Source organism: Sorex araneus, chromosome 4 (assembly GCF_027595985.1).
Source record: "Sorex araneus isolate mSorAra2 chromosome 4, mSorAra2.pri, whole genome shotgun sequence".
Classification (NCBI taxonomy): Eukaryota; Metazoa; Chordata; class Mammalia; order Eulipotyphla; family Soricidae; genus Sorex; species Sorex araneus.
In genome coordinates, this window is record NC_073305.1 from 82,236,800 (window position 1) to 82,262,412 (window position 25,613).

Consider the following 25,613-nt stretch of genomic DNA (forward strand, 5'->3'; position numbering starts at 1 on the left):
CACCTCCTGCATGGCAAGAACACTGGCAAACCAATGGGGGAAAACATGTAAAAAAGCAGCACACTCAGTGAGTGAAAACAGTATCACCAAAGACATAAACATCATCAAGTCCTCAGACACTGTCTTTAGTGACACTATGATGAGAAAGTTCAACAAGTTCAGGAGAAATGATAACACAGGTAGTCAGCAAAAAGCACAAGGAAATATAAGGGTTGAAATGAAAAAATTACTAGCAGCAGAAATGAAGAACATGGTAAGTGATGTAAAATAGTCAATTGAAGTTTACAAACTGAGCAAAAAATCAGGAGGAAACAGCTAGGATATAGCAGAAAGTGGAAAACAGTCTGAAAAGAAATGAATAGCATACCATGAACTATGAAATGAGTTCAAGAAAGACAATATAAGAATCATTGGGAGTCCCAGAAGAAGAGGATGGCAAATGTGATGAAGAAATAATAGTTCAATCACTAAGAATGTCCAGTGAGGATTATAGGTACCGAGATCCAAGAGGTCTAAATGGTCCTAGCAAAAATAGAGACGACTAGGAAAACTGTAAGACACTTTGTACTCAAAATGCTCAAATCCAGAGATAGAGACAATACAGAAAGCAGCAAGTTGAAAAATGGAACTTACATATAAAGGAAAGCGTTTAAGATGTACAGCAAACTTACCAAATGAAACTCTTCTCTAATGAAGAATATAGTACAAAAACTCAATGAAATAAATACCTCATCAAGAATATTCTATCTAGCTAGATTAGCATTCAGCTTTGAAGGAACTGTACGGAGCTTCATGGGCAGTGTAGCTAGCAGCTTAGGAAGTTCATAGCCTTAAAACTAGTTTTGCAGGAAGCGTTAAAAGAGCTTCTCTAAAGGAAAGGAAAAACTTTGCAATATGTGGTACTGATTTTGGCACTCACTGACCATACATATGGTTGCCCTCTACCAGATTAAAAGAGGTATGTTTAACTCCTAGCTTGCTACAGGATTTTATGCATTTTCAATAAAAAATTAATGTCTCATTTATATTGGCTAAAATCATTTAGCAATCATTCATCGCAAATTGATTATTTTTTGCTAATTCCATGTGCCATTCCTTTACATTTCGTTGGAGCAAGTAATATGAAATAAATTTGTTATATTCCTGCCAAGGGGGTGCATGCTGGGGGTAGGGTGGAAGGGAACTGGGGGACATTAGTTAGGAGGGAGGGGGACACTGGTGGTGGGATTGATGGGACATTGTATGCTTTAAACAACTCTATTTGGAAAACTATGTAAATCTCTGAAAAGTAAAAGAAAAATTTAAAAAATAATTGAGATTAAGGAATTTGGTAGGTGTGATCTTTTGTGTGAGTTCTGAGTCTGTCTTTAGTATTTCTTTTCTTTTTCTTTTTGATTTTTTGGGCCACACCCAGCGGTATTCTGAATTGACTTCTGGCTCTGTGCTCAGGAGTCACTCCTGGTAAGGCTTGAGGTCCCATACGTGTCTTAGGGGATTGAATCTGGACAAGTGCCCTACCCATTGTACTGTCATTCTGGTCCTTACTCTTTATTTCTTCTGCTTTTTATGAGACTGCTTAGTGCATTGCTGGTTTAGTGACCAAGAACTTTTTTATCTGCTACTTGTCAGTGAAGCTTGGTACTGCACCATTGGATTTGAATGATAACCTAGCTGGAAGAAGAATTCTGATTTGGAAACCTATTTCATTCAGTGTGTTGTTATGTCATACCAGTCCCTTCTAGCTTACAAGGTTTCATTAGAAAGGTCTGCTATGATTTTCATTTGGGGGCCAAACCTGGTACTTCTGAGGAGCTGCTTCTGGCTCTGTGCCCTCGCGTCTTGAGGGGTCATGTGCAGTGCTCTGGGTGGTAGTGGAGTTGTCCACATACAAATCAAGCATCTAACTTTAGCCCCCGTACTTGCTCTCCTGCCTCGACTGTGAATTTTAGAGGGAGCTCTCTTACAGGTAATTTTTGGCTTTGCTCTTGCTGCTCTCATGATAATAGCTCTGTTTTTAAAATGGCTCTTGCCACTTTTAAGATTTCCACTTTATTTTTAGTTTTTAATTTTAGGCACTGAGATTTGCAATACTGCTAATGACAGGGTTCCATGCATGCTGTTTTCCAACACCACAACCTCCACCTGAGTGTCCCCTCATCTGGCCATTTTAATTATGCTGTGCCTGGGTGTTTTTCTGTTGGGGTTGATTCTTTTGGAACTGCCCAGCTTCCTGGATCTGGGTATGCAAATCTGCCAAGCTTTCAGCTTCCTTCCCATCAGAGGGTCCTCCCTGCTCTTTGTTTTCCTCTGGGGCTGCCTAGTTCATCTGTTGTTTCTCTTCAGGTGCTTCCATCAGGCCTCTTATGTTTCTTCATTGTTAAAAGTTTTTTTTCTTCTTTTGTTCTTTTTAGATGATGTCTTGTATATTGTATTTAGCATGCTGAATCCTTCTGCTTCTGTAATTTTGTTTTTTTTCCCAGAATTTCATTTAGTTTTCTTTACAAATTGAATATAATTGACATATAACAGTGTAAATTTAAGATGTATAGTATCTTTATCTGATAATGCAAAATAGAACCACCACAGAGTTATCTGAAACTATTATCTCACAAATTACCATTATTTTTGAACCATGGGTGAGAATATTTAAGAACTCTTCACAACTTTCAAGGACTATATCGCATAATAAAAATAAAGTTTTATGATAAGACTATATAATAGGAAGTTTATAATCTTTAACCAACATTTCCCAATCTCTCCCAACCCCATATAGCACCTGGTAACCATAATTCTAGTCTTGGTTTCTGAGTTTGGCTTATTTTGACTTCATATAAATGGTAAGCTGCAGAATTTGTTTTTCTGTGTCTGCCTTATTTCACTGAGCACATTGTGCCCCGAATTCATCCATGTTGTTTTCAATGATAGTTTCCCTCTTTCTCATGGTTGGATAGTATTCCATTAAGCATTTACTAGACCACATCTTTATCTATTCATCTATTTATGAGTATTTAGATTGTTTCCATACCCTCCTGTTGTGAGTAATGCAGCAGTGAACAAGGGAGCTTCTGTAATTCTGTTTATTCTGTTGTGTTTTAAAATTCTACCATGCTCTTTAGTTCGATTATTCCTGATCAAAGTGTTTTCATATTTTCTCTTTACTTGTTTTTATATTTTCTCTTCATCTCAGTTCAGCGAACAGCTTAATCATTGTTACTTTGAATTCTTCATCTGGGAGCTGTAGAGAGGTTTTGTGTGCTTGGGGTCCTTCCAAGATGTTTGTCCTTATTCATTAGTACACTTGACTTTCTCTGCTTCTTCATTATATCTGACCCAGGAAGCTTCAGTCCGGAGAGATGGAGGCTCTCTCCCCTCTTCTGTGACCCCTGTGCCAGTGGTGGTGCTGCTGGTTCTTTCCCCTCCATTGTGTATTGACATACAGCTCCCTGTCTGGGGTGTGGCTTACAGGAACTCCTTGTGATGAGTGACATGCAGGTGGCTTTTTTGGGTTGTTGGTCTTTCTGTCACCTGACTCCTTCCTGAAGTTGGAGGTTGCTAATTGGATGTCTGTGGTAGTGGGTGGCCTGCACGCAGCTCTGGGATGTCTCTCATTTATATTTCTTTAGTTGATATTTCTTAGCATATTTTGATGTAGAACATTTAAGAGAACTTTCTTTTAAGGAATAGCATGCATTTATGATTTGGGGATTTAGATTCTGCAGTTTTACAGACTCAGGTCTTCATGGGCAAATTAACATGTATCCCATCTGCTGAAAAAGAAGCATTAATTCTATTGCCTCACAATATTACGTGAAATGATGGTACATTTTGAAGTACATTGTTGTGTATTAAATAGTACCTGGCCTATAGTGAAGTGTTTATAGATTTAGTAGGTTGTGAACATTTTATGGTAAATAGGTGGATTGGAAGGTAGTTCATTAGAACTTTATAAAGTGGATAAGAAAGCATTGTTTGATAAAATGATTTGTATTAGGTATTTGTAGGGGGATCTTGTGTATTTTTGAGCGTTTCATATATACGTGTGATATATGTGTGTATACTGTTTTGGCTTTTCCTATTTTTTTTGAGCACCACCCTTGGCAGTGTTCAGGGTTTACTCCTGGTTCTGTGCTCAGGGATCATTCCTGGTGTTGTGAACTATGGTTGGTTGCATGTAAAGTAAGCACACTAAGTCTTCTAACTCTCTGGCCCCTGCACCAGGGTATTTATAAAACTTTCTATCCCAGCGTTTCGAGCAGCATGGAAGATGTCAGAGAAGACAGTGACTTCAGAAATGTATTTTTAAAAAACTGAAATTTGTATAGTTGTAAATATGCCCTTCTTTTAGAATTTTGAGTTTTGACAAAGGTATAAACATGTGTAACTGTTATGATGCTCAAGATTTTAGAAGCTGGCTTCAGTAAAATTTGTTTCCTTGTTTTTTCTCCCTCTTCTTTACCCTGTTACCATAATTATACCCATCATTGCAGTTGCATATCTGTTCTTTTTTGTCATTCTAAGTAAGTTTTGCTTTTTAAAGATTTTTATATGCATTAGTAACACATTGTGAGCTTTTTCATTGTTTGTTTTGCATTTTGTTTCTGAACTACACCTGGCAGTACTCAGAGCTTACTCCTGGCTTTACACTCAGGGATCACTTGTGGCACCTGCTCTGGGGACCATTTGGGTTGCTGGGGATTGAGCCCAGATCAGCCTCATGCAGGGCAAGAGCCCTGCTTGCTGTGCTATTTCTGGCTTCACATGTGGGTTTTTAATTCCCCCCCCCCCCCCCCTTAGGCTTTCTTTGCTCATTGTAATATCTTAAAGCTTTATTTCTGTATGATGCAATGTATCAATATGTAGCAGTTTTGTTTTTTTTTTACTGTTAAATATTGTTGACTGTAATTGCATATTTTTGAATGGCTATATTTTATAGATTAACACACTTTTTTCTTACCTGTACTTTGACCATTTTTTTTTCATGTTTTAATTTTATTATATTTTCAGTTTTTGGACACAGCTGATGGTGTTCACGGCATACTTTTGGCTCACTCATGATAGGCCTCACGGACCATGTGGAATGATGAGAGATCAAAGCTGGGCCTGCTATGTACAAGGCCCATGCCCCCCTGCAGTACTTTCTCTACAGCCCCATTCCCCTATCCTCCACCCCTCATATTTCGATGGGGAAAACATTGCCAGAAACATTTGCTTTCGCTTCCTCAATCAACATCTATATGTAAAATTTATCTATTTATTTATTTATTTATTTTTTGCTTTTTGGGTCACACCTGACGATGCACAGGGGTTACTCCTGGCTTTGCACTTAGGAATTACTCCTGGCGGTGCTCAGGGGACCATATGGGATGCTAGGAACCGAACCCAGGTCTGCCACGTGCAAGGTAAACGCCCTACCCGCTGTGCGGTTGCTCCAGTGCCTCGACACATTTTATTTCTAATAATTTTTGGAAGTAGAAATGTTGAGATGCATATTAACTTCAGAAAGTTGAAGTGATTATTTTATAGTCCCATCATCAAAAGCATATGAAAGTTCCTATACTATTTCTTATTCCCCCTTTTTGGGAAGTTTTATGCCCACTTAAACTTTTCTTCTTTTGATTAAAGACATTTGTATATGATATTGTCTGTATATAACGTATATGACATACACTTATATATTTAACTTTAAATTAAGAATTAGTTTGCAAATAAGATGGATGTCAGCAGTACCAAGTAAGTGATTTTCCTCAGTAAGTTTTCTCCTATTTCTCCTGTCATCTCCCTTGCCCGCCTTTTAAGTTTTCCTTTTGACTACTTCTGTGTGTGTTAGGGGACCATGCTGTGCCAAGATTGAACTTAGGACACTTGCATGAAAGGCACACCCTCCAGTGCCTTGAGCTATCTCTTTGAGAAGCCCTAGTAAGCTTTCTTTGAAGCATGACATTTGCATCAACATATGTGTTTTTTCTGATAGCAACTATAGCAGGGATTTATTTTTGTTTTAAATTTTAGAGCGCTCTTCCTTTTCTAGGCGGTAGACACGTTTTCTTACCCTGGAGTTTACTGATAAAAAGTCTTAATTAATGATTATCTACATTAGTATTGTAAATGTAAGTAAAAATTAATATATTCCGTAACACAAAAATAATTGGATAGGACAGAGGGATAGCTTAAATGGTAGAGCACATGTTCTGCATGTCGTAGTCCCTGAGTTAAATAATCTCAGGCATTTTATACCTGCCATCCCTCCCCCGCCCCCAGCATGGCTAGTAAGGCCCCCCTCTGGCAGTTCAGGGCCTGAGCACCATCATGTCTGGTTGTCCCCAAAAACAACCAAACAGCATAGTATTTTTAGTTCCCATTAGCCTGTGTCAGTTTTTCTTTAAAGCAGTGTTTAAATTTTTTTAAATAATGGATCACCTTATTTTTTCTGACAAATTATATTCCCCAGGTTTTCTATGTTAAGTGATTTAATTTTGGGGGGTAAGACCAGTAGCAGTGCTGTGATTATAACTTTCCATGTACGCTACGTTGCAGTATATTCTTTTCTGTTTGCCATTCATTTATCCATTTGTCCTGGTCTTTTTTTTTTTTTTTAAATAAATTTAGAGCACAAGGGTGAATAACAAAATAGATGAAGGTAATTATAGTCAAGAATGGCTTGAAGGGGGGCGGAGCAATAGTACAGTGGGTAGGGCATTTGCGCTGCACTTGAACAACCTGTGTTCGATCCCCAGCATCCCATATGGTCCCCCAAGCACTGCCAGGAGTGATTCCTGAGTGCAGAGCCAGGAGTAACCCCTGAGCATCACCGGATATGACCTAAAAAAAAAAAAAACCCAACAACAAAAAGAATGCCTTGAAGAAAGTGAATGAAGGTAGTAGGAAATGGCATTGATATATCTAGTTAGGTGTTCCTGGATACCATTTTTTCCCAAGGGTACTTAGCCAGTATTTCCCACCTTGTCCTGACCTTGTTCTTTTCTGTGGCTTCCCTGTTCTCCTGGGAGCCCACATGGGGGCCCTCTAGCCCCTAGCTGAGAAGCTCTGACTTGGTCAGTAAAATACAGAATGGTGCAGAGGAGACAAAGGAGTAAATCCTTGAGAAGGATCACTAAAAGTAGGAAAATAGGCTTATTGTGATGATTGTAGTTGCTGACTAGAGCTGTTTTAAGAAGAAATAGCTTGGCATTGTTAAAGGAATACCACATTGGAACTAAGATGTGTGCACTTCCTTTTGGCTTTTTAACTTGTCTTTCCCTAGTGTCCCCATAGCTACCCCTCCACCTTCCTAAAAATGCTTCACTTTAGAGCATAGGTTTGTTCCTAAATATACTTGGCTTACTTTTCAGGTGAAGAATTACTCGGCCCTTTACCCTCCACCCCACAGACACTTTCTTTAAGCAAACAAAATGTCCCCAATTGCACTTGAGTCTACAGTGCAGAGGTCCCCCCTCTGCCCTCTTCCCTCCCCCGCAATCATTTCAGCTCTCTTCATAGCACATAACACTTTTCACTGGCTATCATTTTTTCTCACAGTGTTATTTCCTTCAGAATTTTAATAAATCCTTCAAATACCGCAACTGTTTCATCAACTAAGTCAATATGAGAATTCAAATCTTTTGCTGTTTCTTCAGCCATGTTCATAGCATCTTCACTGGGAGTAGCGCCTATCTCAAAAAAGCATCTCTAACAAAAGTTTTTACCACGTGGGGTTAAGGTTTGATTATGATAACTGGCTGCAATCCAGTCATATCTCCTGGTTCCAGGTCTCATTCTAGTTCTCCGTTGTTTCTGTCATGTCTTCATTTATTTCCTCTATTGACGTCAGCATCTATGAGGGATGGCATCCTTAAAATCGTCCTTGAGGGATGCCATCAACTTCTTTCAAATATTCTTTCAAAATGTTTTCTGGAGAGTTGCCTCTGCCCACATCTCTCAGAGAAATCCCTATCCCTGTGACAGTTAAAGCCTTAGAAAACGTAAAATTTTTATTTATTTAATTTCAGTTTTTACTTAAGTAATATATTTTTGTTGAGTGGAATGTACTTAAGAGGTGGGAGGAGTGAAAGAGGAATATGTGTTCAAGAGAATACGGAAAAAAAAAAGAAAAAAGAAGAGGGAGGAGGGAATGGGAGGAGAGAGAAGAGGGAGGAAAGAAAAGGAGGGAGGAAGGGAGGAAGGGAAAGAAGACTGACAGGCTTGTCCAGTGGAAACAAGCAAAGAAACATCAAGACAAGCAAGCCCAAAAGTGGTGTTTTTTATTTTTTTTTTTTATTTTATTTTATTTTATTTTTTTTATTTTTTTTTTTGCTTTTTGGGTCACACCCAGCAATGCACAGGGGTTACTCCTGGCTCTGCACTCAGGAATTACCCCTGGCTGTGCTCAGGGGACCATATGGGATGCTGGGAATCGAACCCGGGTCGGCCGCGTGCAAGGCAAACGCCCTACCCGCTGTGCTATCTCTCCAGCCCCTTTTTGTTTTTTTTTTTTTTTTTTTTTGCAACTTGCTACTTTGTTTTGCATCTTTATGTTCTGAAGGTGTCTTTGCTCAAATGTGATGGACCTATCTATGAACTTATCATTTTCTAGTGTCCTTAATTCTCTTAGTCTTAGTAGAATTGAAGAATTAGAGCCTAACTCTGGATTATGTTATGAAATAAGGGAATGTTGTAGCTGTTTTGATCTTCTATCCACATCACAGGCCACCAAGTCTTTCTATCAATAATAAGGCTGTTTCATGCTTATTACTCACTTGTTCACTCGAGTAACAATGTTAAGAAGTTTTTCTTCATAATCACAGCTTAGTTTTGTATAAGAGGTCTAGTATTAGCTCTTGCTGTCTTTACCTTTGTTGCTCAGTTTAATCAATTTTCGCTTTATTTTTATCTTTAGTGATACTGGGACTTGAACCCAGGACCTCACACATGCAAGTTTTTGATTTAAAGTAAAAGAGATGCTACTTTTTCTTTTACTTGAAATTATACAGGATTCTTAAATTTGTTTTCTAATATAGGCATGGTTTATGGTAGTCTCCAAACAACTTAATAGTAACCTCAAAGATTACTGATTACAGATCACCTTAATAGATACAATGAAGAGGTTTAAAATACTCAGAGTATGCATTCCTTAGATCTTGAAGAACTCAAAAGAATTTTACCTTTTAGAAGAAACAGCATTTTTTCTTAAAATTGTTGGAAGATCAGTCAGTACTCAGAAAAATTAATTAAAAAAAACCCTGGTAACACAGAAATAGATTGATAAAAAGGTACAAATGGGCTCAAAGAGATAGCTCTTTAGTTAAGGTCCCGGCATGTCTCGTGCTGTCCCCCAACCCCAAGCACCTGAGCCCGGTTGGAGTGGCCGTACTGGTTCCTAGCTCTGAGCAGTTCTCCCACCCATGTGCCTGCTCCCCTGCTTTTGGGGGAACACATGGGGTGCTGGAGATGGGAGCCTTGTTAGCTGCATGCAAGGCAAGCACCCTACCTGCTCTACCATCTCTCCGCTCCATGGCCTGAGCAGTTCTGTATCTTCAGACCTTGGAAGTTTCCCCTGGTTGACCACGTATTGCTGCGAGTGGTCTCTGAGTTCCGTGAACAGTGCTGGAGAGGAGGCCCCTCAAAAAGGGCAGTTAGCATAGTTGGTACCCTGTACGTTGTATTTCTGAAGATTAAGGAACACGTGACAGCAGCTCTCTGAAGGTGTCTAGTTACAGACATTTACTAAATGTCAGCGGACTTTGTTCACAGTGAGTTTCAAATTAAGGTAGAGTGCAGTCATCATCTGAGTGAGTCAGAGGAGGGTTGGGGGAAGGAAGGGGTGGAGTGTTACTGGAGAAGGCACAGAATTTGCTGTACAAGTATTGAAACACTGGGAGTTCCGGAGAAATAAGGTACATGTTACAGTGAAATAAAGTTTCAAGAGAGGATATCAAATATTCTTATCATTACACTTACATTAGTATAATTTTTGAGTTTATATGAAGCCAGTGGAGTACTACAGATTATTTTAGTATCTCAGTGTTAATGATATTTTTACTTTGGTGCTTTAAAATAAATGGCTATGTTCTCAGATGTCTCAAGCACTGGTGAGTGTATTGCTTTACTTGCTTTTAAGTTAAAAATTATTTTTGATTTCTTTGGAAGAGTTCTTTGAGAACAATAAAGCGACATTTTTGGTATTATAATGAACAAGGAAGCAGGTTATTTGCAGAAGTATAGCAGGAAACTAACATGAATAAAATAATTTGCTGGTGTTTAAAATTTTTTTCTCTAACTTCATATCATATTCCCCTTTATTTTATAAAAGATCTTAAATGATTAACTGTTTTAAAAATAATTTAGACAGTTAAATAATTTATATTGCATTTAAGAGTTATTTTTCTAGATTGCATCAGTTAAATGCTTATTGCATAAGTTGAATGCCTAGACATTAGGTCTTTTAAATTTTGAAAATGACTTTTAAGGAAAAGTAGTAACAGTATGGGGAGTAAGATATCTGTTGTTCATAGTTACTTTGGACTAGAGGTTATGTGTTAAATATCCAGTTTATTTACTCTACTCTGATGCTTATTTTCATATATTTTGTGGTTCTGGGGATTGAACCCAAGGCCTGACATGTGCAAGATAAGTGCTCCGCCACTGAGCCATATCCCCAGCCTTGCTGATTTATTTTAAAGATTGTTGTTTTCCACTGGTCTCATAAAAAATAATTATTTGAATGAAGGAAACAACTATTTGGTTTCATAAGGGCTTTATTTTGAATCCCTTGCTTTTGGAAAACTCACCTGCTCAAATAAAAACCTTAGTTTATTTGATGTAGCTTTATATTAGGAGAATATTTCATGATTGATTACTTTCATTGGAAACTGATTAGAGGAAAAATAGCTTTGTAGGTAACAAAATACTAAATAGGTGACAACTTTTGGGAATTGCAATTAAAATAATTGGTGAAATGTCAGAGTTATATGTAATTATTTACAATATAGCACAGCACATTTCTGTTATATACCGTGATACATTAACTTATATTCTGCGTAATTATTTCTGTCACTTGAATTATTTCAAAAAAATCTGAACTTTATATAAATAGTATATACTTAGATAATTATGTACAGGTAGAAAACATAAGGATTTAGATTTAGTAATTTGTATTTAGGTCTCTTTTCTAAATTCACTAAAATTCAGTAATTTGTATTTGGGTCTTTTTCTAAGTTCCCTATGACAATTTGAGTTACATCTTTGTAAGTAATACTAAGTACTGTTGCAGATAGTAAGCACTTAATATTATTGTGATCATACTAAATTGTTTTACAGGTGGCTATTAAAAAGTAATACATGTAGAAATATAATTTAGACATAGAGGTGCCTACTTTGAAAAGTATATCTTCCCTTCTATAATCATCCCACAACATTCTTCAACCTTTGGGAACTTAGAATGTTTTGAACTGAGTGTTTGCACTCTTCTTTGCATATACTCTATATTATATCCCTGTATAATTTTATGTCAAGTAAAGCATTTATCTTTATATGTATTATCCCTTTTTTTTTGTCCTGTTCTGGACTGGAGTGATAGCACAGCATGTAGGGCATTTGCCTTGCATGTGGCCGACCCGGTTTGATTCCTCTGTCCCTCTCGGAGAGCCCGGCAAGCTACCTAGAGTATTCTGCACGCACGGCAGAGCCTGGCAAGCTACCTGTGGCATATTCAATATGCCAAAAACAGTAACAAGAAGTCTCACAATGGAGACATTACTGTGCCTGCTTGAACAAATTGATGAACAATGGGATGATAGTGCTATCCTGTTTTACCACAAAATGAAATTAAAGATAGTACATAAATTTTGTTAATTTTTATCTAGACTGACTTGCAAAGTTTATTTAAATTCTCATCTTCTCTCTTGAGGCTGTAGAGATAGTACAGTGGGTTGGGTGCTTGGATTGTACTTGGCTGACCCAAATTCAGTCCCTGATTGATCCCTGCTAGGAGTTATCTCTGAGAGTAGTGTCAGGAATAAGCCCTGAGCACCACTTGGTGTGGCCTCCAAAACAAATAACAAAAAAACCATTTGAACTCTTATTTTCCCCCTTTGAAACAAGAAGCTTTGGAGTTAAGGTATTTTGGTTTGTAGAAATACTTAGGAAGACTTGAGTGCTGGAACCTGAACTCATCAGCACTCAGCTGTGGCCTCAGGACTTGAGCAGCTTTTGAGAGAGTGTTTTCCATGTAGATCTCAGTAATTAACCCACATGAATAATCCTCATTTTTTGGCATTTTTTTTAATGTAGGAGTACTACTGTTTATTGAGCCATTGATTAAGCTAATTGAATTGGGCATGAACTCCACATTACTTTTTAAATTTTTTTTTTTAATTGAATCACCAGAGAACAGTTACAGGGCTTTCAGGATCAAGTCTCAGTCATACATAAAAATTTTTTTAAAATTTTATATCTGTGAGATAGACTACCATTACAAAGCTGCTTATAATTGGGTTTCAGTCACACAATGACCCAGCACCCATCCCTCCACCAGTGTACATCTCCCACCACCAATGTCCCCTGTTTCCCCAATCACCATCCCCCGACCCTCTATGGGAGGTACTTTCCTTCTTGCTCTCTCTCTCTCTCTCTCTCTCTCTCTCTCTCTCTCTCTCTCTCTCCCCTTTTCCTTTTGTGCATTATGGTTTGCAATACAGGTGCTAAGAGGTCATGGTGTTTGTTCAGGGCATTTGGTATTTTTATCTGGATGGTAAGGCTGGAGTAGCTTTTCAGTTAGGTGGCCACTTTGGGGTGTGGATGTGACTGCCAAGGCTTCCATACAGGGAGGTGTGGGGTTGGTGGCCCATCCCGCCCCCGAGAGAGCCTGGAGATTTCAGTTACAAAACCCGATTACCAGAATTCTTAGCAGATTATATCTTGGTGAGGTTTGTCCTGAGATGGTGGAGTTAGGCTGGGGGCTCTGTTTGGAAATGGGCCCCAGGCCAACCCACCCCCCTCCAATTTACCCGTCTGTTTAGCCATCTGTGGATTCAAGATTAACTGGCTTTTGATCTCTTTTGAGATGTATCTATGGGTCTCTGAAATAAGGCCAATAGATGAGATTATAGGTGGTTTGTGCGCAGGGCTCCCACATGCTCAACTTTTGGCCATTTAATTTCTTGGTAAATTTGGTCCCAAGTTGTTGGGTTCCAGTCAAAGGCACAGCGGCAGTTTTGGGGTATCAGGAAGCCTGAAGGCACCATCAGGCTGCTGATGCACTCGCCCTGCAGGTGCTGGTTGACCTGCTCGTGCATCCTAAGCTGAAGGCACAAAATAATGTTTTCAAATTGACGAATAAGTCAGTATGAAAAATTTGACCATTTAAAATGGTTACAACCAATGATTGTTGGTTTTTGTTGTTTGTATTTTGAGGGGGGCTGCATTTGCTTCTGAGGGTTTATTACTGGATTTGTGCTTAGATATCAGTCCTGGTGGGATTCTGGGGACCATATGTAGTGCCAGGAATCCAGCTGCAGTGGCTGTGTGCAGTGCAGGTGCCCTGCCTGCTTTACTTTTTCTCTATCCCCGGTGAGATTTTGTAAATCGAGTTCAATTAGCATGTTGTGATTTTTTTTTTCTAAAATTTAAAAGAAATTGAGGCATAATGACCTTGGACCTTCTCATGTTTTTTAAGTATGCTAACAGCTCTGCATTAAATGAGCTTTTTTTTTTTTTTAATTTGCTTTTTAGGTCACACCCAGTGATGCACAGGGATCACTCCTGGCTCTGCACTCAGGAATTACCCCTGGTGGTGCTCAGGGGACCATATGGGATGCTGGGACTCGAACCCGGGGTCAGCCACATGCAAGGCAAATGCCGTACCTGTTGTGCTATCGATCCAGCCCCTAAACGGGCCATTTTCACCATCAAAAAAGAAATTGAGGAATAGTGGTTTACAGTCGAATGAATAGTGTTTTATGTTTGAAACACTACTGTACTACTCCCACTACCCATAGTGTCAGAATTTCTCTGTCAAGTTCACTGTCCCCAGCCCTCCAGCCTTGGGTCTCAATTCTGCTTTTATGGTTCATTTCCTCTGGGCACTGGAAAGGCACATTCTTTATTGCTGAAAGAATATGGGCAAAAGAAGAGTTCTTTATTGTTTTCCCCACTTAACTTCATATGGCTTTTATTAACATTCTTGAGTTACAAAAAAGAAAGGAGTAGGATGATATTGACAATGTACATAATTCCCCCTTCTTTCCTACTTGTCCGTTTTTTAAATTGGGAAAGGGCATTTTAAATAGGAGGCCCTTTGTCTAAGTTGGATGGCAATTTTGTGTAGAAAAGCATATTTGGGGTGGGGGTAGGGGTGGAATAACTTCACTTTCAAAAAAAATAGTTCTGCTATATATAGTTACCATCTTTCCTAGATGAGTTTTAAAATGTTGATATTCAGAATATACATATGTCCGATTTCACATTAAGGAGATTTTCTGCTCATTACTCTATGTTGAACTTTATAACAAAGATTTTGAAATACCCAGTTTAGTCATAATGACTTGAAGCGGTTCTGTCCTTATATTCTGTACTTACATTCTTTTAAACCAAATTTTTGGACCGTATAAACCATGTTCTTAGATTGGCAACTTTTAAACATAAATGTAGGCTTAGTTAAAACTAAAATAGTGGGCATGCGGCATCTAACATTTAATTCTACTTATTTTCATTTTTACTTAGTAATACATCCATCCTTCTCGGAGAGCCCGGCAAGCTACCGAGAGTATCCCGCCCGCACGGCAGAGACTGGCAAGCTACCCATGGCGTATTCATATACCAAACCCAGTAACTGATGGGTCTCATTCTCTGACCCTGAGAGAGCCTCCAATGCAGCACTGTTGGGAAGGACGATTAAAGAGAGGCTTCTTGAGGCTGTAGTGATAGCACAGTGGGTAAGGTGTGCCGGTGGCCAACCCAGGTTCGAGTCCCAGCATCCCATATGGTTCCCCCAGCACTGCCAGGGGTAATTCCTGAGTGTAATGCCAGGAATAATCCCTGTGCATCTCCGGGTGTGACCCAAAAAGCAAAAAAAAAAAAAAAAAAAAAAGAGAGAGGCTTCTAAAATCTCAGGGTGAGGGCGAGGATGAATGGGGACATTACTGAGACTGCTTGAGAAAATTGACGATCAAAGGGATGATGATGATGATGATGTTATATAGTCCATGCATTGTAATTAGCACAAAGAATTATAGCTGCTGAAGAATTTGGTGATTTGAATGTTTTTCTTTGGAGAAGAACAAAGAAGCCTTGCCCTACACTGGTTTTTATAATTCGTTGTGACCTTTGATTTTATGATATAGAAGTTACTTGATTTCTAGTTTTAGATCATGACAGTGCCTTCACCCCGATTAGATACCTCAAATTATTACACGAAGGAGATTGATTTATGAATTTTGTTGATCTTTTAAACTTTTTAGTGCAATTAAGAGTTAATATTTTTGATTACTTTAATAGATGAAAAAATATTTTCCAACCTTTTTAGATTTCCTTCATTTGCTTATATTTCAGATCCTTCTTTTGCTACCTTCTATTTCTTAACCATATATGAACATTAATCCATTTTTCTTGACTGTTCTCTAATGATACTAGCTTTGCATATCTTCTGTAAGAACTGGGTTAATGAAAATGAGCCCAAATTTGTATTTTTTCTTTTTTTTTCCCTCTTTTTTTAAAATTTTTATTTTATCACCATGTGGAAAGTTACAAAGTTCTCAGGTTTATGTCTCAGTTATACAATATTCAAACACCATCCCTTCACCAGTGCCCATATTCCACCACCAAAATCCCCAGTATACCCCCCGCCCCCGCCCCCCACCCTCAACTGTATAACTGATGAATTTCACTTCATTTTCTCTTTACCTTGATTACGTTCCATATTTCAACACAAAACTCACTATTGTTGTGGGAGTTTCCCCCCAAAAAAGACAGCCCTACTATGGAAGCATTTGATAATTAGTTTTCCATTAAAAGATTGTGTGTTTTCAGTTTTTAGAAAAGGTCCGAGGCCACGCGGCTCGGATATGTCCCGCATCCCAGAGCCGTGTTAGTTGCTGCTCAGTGTCGCCAGGGCTCCATCTGGAGAAAGTGTGGTAGCTGCACCTCCTCCGTCCGGATCCCCAGTGTTGCTGGCCCCGATTCGGGTCCGGAGCATTGTCCGGCCGCGTTGCTCACCAGAATGCCTGGCTGCTTCTCTGTTGAATGTGATGAGCCCAAATTTGAACATCGCCAATTTTTGTTTTGTGTTTCTGAACATAACAAATGATAAGTAGGAATTATAACTAAGAATTATAGTCGGAAAAATCAGAGTCATAATTTATGATGTGAAAATATGTTGTTACTGTTAATAAGTAAAATTTTATGGGAACCAAATTTTATGTTAATACTAGTATGTGACTGCTTTTGCTCTACAAACAGCAGAATTCATTGTTGTAACATTGTCTATTTAAAATAAAATCTTAAAATATTTTACATGGCACCTTCTTTTTTTGAAAGCAGTAATTTTTATTCTAGCACTCAGCCAACTCATGCTAGTCAAGTCTAGGCATTTGTACTTTTAGTCATAGGCCATTTGCAGTTTGACTCTAAAAAATAAAACTAATGTCACTGTGTCTCACTTCTGTTTTTTTGTGGGGTATATTCCATCCCTTTTACTTGTGTATGCAGGGAAACCTCACACCCTCAGATTTTCTCTAACCTGTCACCACTCAGTTTTACTGTCTCTCAGTGACTGAGTCACAGAATCTTATCACATTACTTACCACCGGGGGCTGTTACTACTTTTTAAAATTATTTTAAATTTGCATAGAATTCCTTTTCTTGCTTGTGAAAATGTTTTCAGAGTTCCAGCAGAAAATAGAATCCTATTCGTAATACTAAGCCAAAGATACTCTAATTGAACTATTTTATTTTTATTTTGTGTTTTGTTTTTGATCATCACTATAAGACCAGACCTACATCAGTAGTAGAACTAGAACTAGGGACACGTATGTGGTCTTATTGTAGTGATTATTACCAAATCAGAACAGTGAGAAGATTTTCATTAAGTGAAAGAACTTTTAACAAAAACATATGCAGATAGAAAAAAAATCCAAGTCTCAGGCAAAGTGCTCTTTGACTGGAACAATAGCATAGCGGGTAGGGCGTTTGCTTTGCACGCTGCTGACTTGGGTTTGATCCCTCTGTCCCTCTCTGAGAGCCCGGCAAGTACCGAGAGTATCCCGCCCGCACGGCAGAGCCTGACAAACTACCCATGGCGTATTCGATATGCCAAAAACAGCAACAACAAGTCTTACAATGGAGATGTTACTGGTGCCCACTTGTGCAAATCAATGAACAATGGGAAGACAGTGCTACAGTGCTACAGTGCTGTTCTCTAAAAAATGTTTGCCCATCGACACAGAATTATCGTTTGTCTTATTGTTTGCCTATGTATCTTAGGTTTTCTTTATGTATCGAGGTGGAGATGGTGTTTCAGTGTCCTTTTATTTACTTTCATTTGTAGTTCTGGTAAGATTTAAACTCATGAATGACTGTTATAGTATATTGTACTCTTTAGATATGTATTGAGAGAAATTGGTTAAAACTATTGTTTTATAAAATAAGTGCTGTGTGTGTTTTCATTTTTATTTGATACTTGCACTGTAACTTAATTTGCCTGTTTTCTGAATTTCTTACTGATAGGAAATTAAGAAAGAGACAGAATCTAAGGATGACAATTTGCCCATCAAGCGGGAACGGCATGGGAATGTAGCGAGTCTTGTACAACGAATAAGCACCTACGGTCTTCCAGCTGGAGGAATTCAGCCACATCCACAAACCAAAAGCATTAAAAAGAGTATGTAGACTGTTTCTTAACTGTTGAGTTGAATTAAAATAGAATGTTTTGTAAGCATTTATAAATCACATTAAGAAAAATTAGCTATTCCCCTACTAATTTTTTTTTTTGAGTCACACCCAGCGATGCACAGGGGTTATTCCTGGCTCTGTACTCAGGAATTACCCCTGGCGGTGCTTAGGAGACCATATGGGATGCTGAGATTCGAACCTGGATTGGCCGAGTGCAAGGCAAACGTCCTACCCGTTGTGCTATCACTCCAGCCCCTCCCCTACTAATTTTTAAATTTAATTTGGGTTTAGTTTTTGTCATGGGTTATATTGGCTGTGCATGGGTTGAGGTGATGGTCTGTTCTGTACGGGGAGTTGCATGGAGGTTGCTCCCAGCAGAGCTTTGGGAATCATGCTGGGATCATGATGCATAGAATGCATACAATCATGCAGTGCATAGAATGGAATTCCCTCATGCAAAACATGTGGTCTGGTCCTTTGAGTCATCTCCCAGACCTACTTTTATTTTTATAATCCCTCTGCTCTCCCAGTTCCCATCGTTGTTTGTTGATAACATTTTTGTGATGACTAGGATTTGCACAGTGCCTGTTTGGTGCTTGTACATTTTTAGCTATGGCCCTCACTGGTTGCATATGAGCTTTGCATGCTTCCACACTCGGCTGCTGTGTTTACTGAGGCTTGCACTCCTTGAGCTGTGGTACCTGCACCTGTGACATGTTGTTCTCGTGGGGTCACGCTTTTAGTTGAAAGACACAAGTTCTGGCACTAGTTGTGGCATTAGCTCTTTTATTGTTGTAGATCTTGCCAAGGGTCACACACTTTTTTGATGCTCACACACCATCTGAGTGTGGTGTGGCTGGAAGTTGCTTGTGGTGCTGTGGGTTGTAGATAGCAGAGCTACGAGGATCAAAGAGCAGAGATTGGAACTCATGATTATTTGCTAGCAAGGCAGGTGCTCTAAGTCACTGCAATTTTTCTCCAAGCCCACATTTTAAAAAAATGTATTAGTTAATTTTTATTTTGGGGCCACACCTGGCTGTGTTCAGGCATGGCTCATGGTGGGCTTGAGGGACCATCTGAGGGTGCCAGAATTGAACCACAGGTCTTACCTATTGTACGCCTGTGGCCCCAGGTGATCTAAAGTCTTAAGTTTTGTTTTACTATTAGTGAGAAAGTGGTGAAAATCAAAAGGCCCTGTTTGTAGTTTTTTTGGTTTGGGTTTTTTTTTTTTTTTTTGAAGATTACCCCTGGTCAGGCTAGTGGTACTGGAGATAGAGACATAGTAGTGCTGGGTGTCAAAGTAGGGACCTTTGCAAACAAAGTATGTGTTCCAGCCCTTTGAACTATTTCCTCAGCCCCATAACTAACTGCTGCTGCTGTTGCTTCTCTTTTTTTAAAAATGAAATCACTTTAAAGTTACAAAGTTATTCATTATTGTTTCGGACATAAATGTTGCAATACCTCTCCCTTCCCCAGTGACCATTCACTCCACCAGTGTCCCCTGTTCCCTTCCTGCCTCGATGGCAGCTGCGTTTCTCCTCCACCGTTGTCCTGGTGTTCCCTTCCCCAACTTCTACCCCTTCAACTCCCTCACTCTAGTACCAGGCTTCCTGCTGAGGACCAGTTTTGCTCCTTGTTTCTGTTGCGTCTGGGGCTTTGTTATTTCCCTGTGAAGTTTCTTTATCCCACATATGAGAGAAATTATTCTGTCTACCCCTCCCTCTGGCTTACTCCACTCAGCATGATACACGCCATATCCATCTACATGGTAGCAAATTGCATGACTTCATTTTTACTTATGGCCTAGTAATATTCTCTGTACCAGAGTTTCTTTATCCAACTATCTGTTCTTTGGCACTAGGGTTGTTTCCAGATTTGGGCTATTGTGAATAGTGCTTCAGTGAACATAAAAGTGCAGATGTCTTTTCTGCATTGTGCTTTTGGGCCTTTGGAGTATATTCCAAGGAGTGGAATTGCTGGGTTGAATGGAAACTTAATTGCTAGTTTTTTGAGTAGTGACTGTACTGACTTCCAAAAAGGTTAGAGCAGTCAGAATTCCCACCAGCAGTGAGTAAGGGTCCCTTTCCCCCCACATCCTCGCCAACACTGGTTGTCGTTCTTTTTTAATGAGTGCCAGTATTGCTGGTATTAGGTAGTATTTCCTTGTTTTAATTTGAGTTTCCCTGTTGATTAATGATATAGAACACTTTTTCATACTATAGAAATGATCCCTGAAAGTATAGTCTTCACTTTTTCATATACCTTTGGCTATTTGTGTTTCTTTGAGGAAGTTTCTGTTCATCTTTTCTCCACATATTTTGGTAGGGTTGGATGTTATTTTTCATGTAGAGTTCTACCAGTGCTTTATATAGCTTTGATATTTACACTTTATCAGATGAGTGATTGGCAGATAATTTCCCCTTTGGGCTGTCTTTGCATTCTGGTCACTGTTTCCTTTGATTGCAGAAGCTGCTTAATGTTGTGTCATTTGTTTAACATTGCTTCTACTTGCTTAGTCAGTGACATTTCATCCTTAAAGATGCCTTCAGTGCCATGGAGAGTTCTGCCAATATTTCTACGTAGAAAAATTAAGGAAAGTTTTTATTGATTATGAAATTTCAAAGCAAGTCATTCTTCTCTGATTTGCATCACCAAACACTTTCAAGCTCAAACATAGGATCCTGGATGACTAGAAAGAGAGTACACTGGGTAGGGTGCTTGCCTTGAACGCAGGTGACCTGTGTAAGTCACCGAATAGGCATTATCTCAGTGCAGAGCCAGGAATGAGTCCTGAGCATTGCGAGCTATGGCCCCCAAACCAATAAACAACCTCCTTCTACCCCCGTACTTTTGGCCAAAAATTACAAGTGCTGAGGCTTAATTCCTGTGCTTTAGGCAGAGAGTGTATTGTCTCCTCCTTTAATTCACTTATTACTTACTGTTTTTTTTTTTGGTTGGTTGTTGTTTGTTTCTGGGCCACACTTGGTGGTGCTCAGGGCTTTTTCCTGGCTCTGGACTCAGGAATTGTTCCTTGTGGTGCTTGGTGGATTATGTGGAATGCCAGGGATCAAATCTGAGTCAGCCACATACGAGGCAAGCACCTTACCTGCTGTACTATCACTCTGGCCCCTTTATTGGTTTTTATTTTGGGGAGTGGGGGCTGGGGCAGAATTACACCGTACTTGGGGACTACTCTTGGCAGTGCTCAGGGGACCATATATGGTTCTGGGAATTGACCGTATATTGACCATAAGCTTCAATCACCTGTCTCTCTAGCCGTCATTTAAAATTAAGAAGATATTTAAGTAATTAAATATCACTAAATATCATGCTCATTTATCAAATATTGTGTATCAAATACCATTTTATTAAGTGCCATGCTCATTAAAAAGAAGCAAAATAGGTTTGTTTTGGTTTGTGCCTGCTCCTGGCTCTCTGCTTGGGGGTCACTGTGGTGGTTCTCTAGGGACTATGTGGAGTTGGTGACTGATCCATGTTCCCCCCATATGCAAAGCACATTGTCAGTATGTGACACTATGTATTTGGCAGATGCTAGTGTTTCCTTCCTTCCTTCCTTCCTTCCTTCCTTCCTTCCTTCCTTCCTTCCTTCCTTCCTTCCTTCCTTCCTTCCTTCCTTCCTTCCTTCCCTCCCTCCCTCCCTCCCTCCCTCCCTCCCTCCTTTTTTCCTTTCCTTCACTTTCAGAAAGTGTTCAAGTGTACTCTGAACGAAATAATATTTTTGTTTTCGTAGTGTAGATTGTTTTCTTCTGATCTATGAGCTGCTTACTATAAACTACTTAGGAATTCATTATTTATTTATTTATTTTTATTTTTTTGCTTTTTGGGTCATACCAGGCCATGCACAGGGGTTACTCCTGGCTCTGCATTCAGGAATTACTCCTGGCGGTGCTCAGGGGACCATACTGGATGCTGGGATTTGAACCTGGGTTGGCCGAGTGCAAGGCAAATGCCCTACCCGCTGTGCTATCGCTCTAGCCCCCGAATTCATTTTTTCGGGATTACATCAATAAATGTAAGAAATTTAGGTAGTACCACTTTGTACTATAAGTGATGAGAAGGTTTTTTGCCTTTTTGTATAAAGCTTTTATTTATTTATTTTTTGGGCATAGAACTTTTTCTTTTTTCTTTTGCTTTTTGGGTCACACCCAGCGATAGGACAGGGATTACTCCTGGCTGTATACTCAGGAACCATCCCTTGTGGTGCTCAGGGGACCATATGGGATGCTGGGATTCGAACCCGGGTCAGCCGCGTGCAAGGCAAACACCCTACCCGCTGTGCTATCACTCCAGTCCCTGCGCATAGAACTTTTTAAAGTTACTTGTTTTTGTTTTTGTTTTTGGGTCACATCCAGTGGTTCTCAGAGCTGACTCCTGGCTCTGCTCAGGAATCACTCCTGGCACACTCATGGACCATATGGGATACCAGGATCAAACCTGGGTCAGCTGCATGCAAGACAAGTACCCTGCCTGCTCTACTTATCTTTCTGGCCCCTGTTAAATTTTTTTCTAAAAAATGTTTTCTGAGAGCCTGGAGAGATTGTACTGTGTGAAAGGTGCTCACCTCACCTTGCATGCAGCTAACCTGGATTTGATCACCAGCACCACATACCACCCAGTCTTTAGGAGTAATCCCTGAGCACAGAGCCAGGAGTAAGATCTTACCAACACCAGGTGTGGCTCAAAAACAAAAATGAAAAAAATTCCCTGAGACTTAGTGAAAGGCAACATTAGAAAAATTTTGCTATAAACTCCATGTTAGTTCTTTAAAAATACACAGTCGGGGCTGGAGCGATAGTGCTACTGGTAGGATGTTGTTTGCCTTGCACATGGTTGATCTGGGTTCCATACCTGGCACCACATATCGTTGGTCCCCTATGCCCCTGTAGGAGTGACCTGTGAGGGCAGAGCTAGTAGTAAGCCCTGAGCACTGTTGGGTGTGACCCCAAAATAATAATGAAAACTAGTCAGTGCTTACTATCTTTCTTTTGCTATTGTTGTTTTAGGCTATACCTGGTGGTGTTCAGGGCTTACTTCTGCCTCTGCTTGACTCTATGTTCAGGGATCCCTCTTGGAGGGGCTTGGGGAACCACATGAGGTGCTGAGGATTGAACCTGGGTCAGCTGTGTGCAAGGCAAGCACCCTACCCACTGTACTCTTTCTCTGTACTATGTCTTTGCTGCCTTTACATAAAAAAAAATTTAAAAATCAGATAATTCCTTTGGGAAGATAGGAACTATTGCTGAGGTGTAGTTTTTAAATTTGGAGACTAAACCAATTGCACCTCCGTGTGTTTACACCTCCTTTATGATGCTGGTTGCACGTAATATGCATCATTAGTTTTTGAGTGTTTGTTTGGATATTGTCGCTGCAGTGTGAAGAACATATTTTAGTGAGAAGTAATTTTATTTTATTTATTTATTTTGCTTTTTGGGTCACACCTGGTGATGCTCAGGGTTACTCCTGGCTTTGCACTCAGGAATTACTCCTGGGGTATGAGGGGGTCCATATGGGATGCTGGGAATTGAACCAGGGTAGGCTTCGTGCAGGGCAAATGCCCTACCTGCTGCTATTGCTCCAGCCCCAGAAGTAGTTCTTTATACCTGGTCATTGCCTATAGCTGTTTTGTTTGGTTTAGGGGCAACACGTGTCTGCTTAGGACCTAACTTCTAACTCTGTCCTTGGGGATCATGCTTAGATGGTATTTGAGGACCTATATGTAGTGCTGGGTGGGGATGGAACCTGGGTTACCTGTGTGCAAGGCAAAGTTTCTTTTACACGTTGTACTGGTTTTTTTGGTCCCCTCCCAACTCTCCCTCCCTCATATATCTGGTCTTTTTGCAGGGGTGGGAGGGGTGCTTATTTACTTTCCTTTTCTCACCACTCCTGTAAATGTCAGTGGCTGCACACTTGGTCGTATCACATGCTCCCATGGTGCTGGGATGGATGCTCTGTGGCAGTGTGGCACAAGGCCTGGTACTTAACTGCATCTAGTCGCTCTACCATTGAGCCACATCAATGGGGCTCCAACTCTGGCTGTTTTGTTGGTTCACTTTTAAAGAGGAAAATGAGTCAGACTGGCTGGGTTCTCAGTTCTTAGAGTTTGAAAGAAGTTGAGAGCAGAGTCGTAAGATCAGATAGTTGTAAATGACCGTTACTTATCTAAACTTTAAAAAAAAAACTAAATTATTTTTACCTTCACCTATGAGTTTGATTTTTGTTTGTTAGGAAAAAGCAATTAAGGTGAGATAAAATTTATTTTAGATTTCTGCCTTTTGTTTCCTTTTAACAGCACACTCAACATTCTAAATATTTCTAGACTAACTTAATCAGGAAGCTAACTAAAAATCACTGGCTTGGAGGACCTGCTGGTGACAGATTTGTTTGCAGTGTTGTCTTTTATTGTCTGTGTTTCTAGTTTGAAGTTAGCAGTGCATGTTTTCTTTATGTGTAGTTAGTGGGATTAGACGGATAAATAGATTTTGTATCTTGGTGCTATATATCTTATTTGTAATTAGTTTACATTTTTTTGATGTGTGAGGGCAGGGTGGAAAGCCAACTGAACTCATGGTTTATACTTGATTAGAATGCTCATCTTTTGATGCATAATTTCTATGCAATAAACATGTAAAAATGTAAAAGTGCTGTCATTGTTTTACTGGTCTTTTTAATGTTTTTTTTTTTTTTAATTGTTACTTTCTTCAGAGACCAAGAAACGTCAGTGTAAGGTTCTATTTGAATACAGTCCACAAAATGAGGATGAACTGGAGTTGAAAGTGGGAGATATTATTGATATTAATGAAGAGGTAAGGAAAAATAAATGTATTACAGGTAAAGCAGCAATTGATTAGATGTTAGAAAATGCTTTATAATTTATGTTAACTTTTGTCAGTTTCATATTTTTTAATGAAAAAAGGTTGAGGTAAAGACTTTTAATACAGCTCTTTAATAATAATTTATGGTGACCTTATCTGGAGAACTAAAACTTGATGTTCCCTACCATACCTAATATGTATTTGTGCTGTATTTGCATGTGTTTTCTTTAGGGCAGAAACCTTTTTGATGTAAAGCTTGTCATCAAAGTAACTAAGAATGAAAATAACGCCTAAGTAAGACTTTTTAAAAGAAAAATATGAACTTCTTTTAGGCACAGTGTAAAATAGTAGCAAAAGGATACAGAATCTTTTAGAAAGTTTTAGTATTGTTTAAATATTCATTGTCACTGTCATCCCGTTGCTCATCGATTTGTTTGAGCGGGCACCAGTAACGTCTCTCACTGAGAGACTTATTGTTACTGTTTTTGGCATTTCCAACACGCACGGGTAGCTTGCCAGGCTCTGCCGCATGGGCTTGATATTCTCGGTAGCTTGCCGGGCTCTCCGAGAGGGGCGGAGGAATTGAACTTGGGTCGGCTGCGTGAAAGGTGAACACCCAACCACTGTGATCAAGCACAAAATATATTTTCTTTATATATTTATCAACATTTTCTTTGTTTTATTAATATTTATATATTTTTATTTTATTTTACTATTATTATTTGGGGATGTTCCAAAGCACTGTTCCGAGTACTCTGGAATTGCTTCTGGTCCTGCGCTCAGTGTGATCATTCCTGATGGTGCGTGGAGGACCATACAGGGTACCTGGGATAGTACTTGATTCGTCTGGGTGCAAGGCAAGCACCCAGTCTGTTACACTGTCACCCTGTCTCTCAATAC

The 25,613-nt window shown here is 39.4% G+C and overlaps 1 protein-coding gene across 1 annotated transcript in view; it reads left to right on the plus strand.

Annotated features, from left to right (window-relative positions):
- Positions 1 to 25,613, plus strand: part of CD2AP (CD2 associated protein) — a 133,291-nt gene that overhangs the window by 40,416 nt on the left and 67,262 nt on the right. Inside the window, exons 3-4 of the mRNA XM_055137003.1 lie at positions 17,716 to 17,869; positions 24,604 to 24,704. Coding sequence (XP_054992978.1) covers positions 17,716 to 17,869; positions 24,604 to 24,704 — 255 coding nt within the window. The remainder of the gene's footprint in view (positions 1 to 17,715; positions 17,870 to 24,603; positions 24,705 to 25,613) is intronic.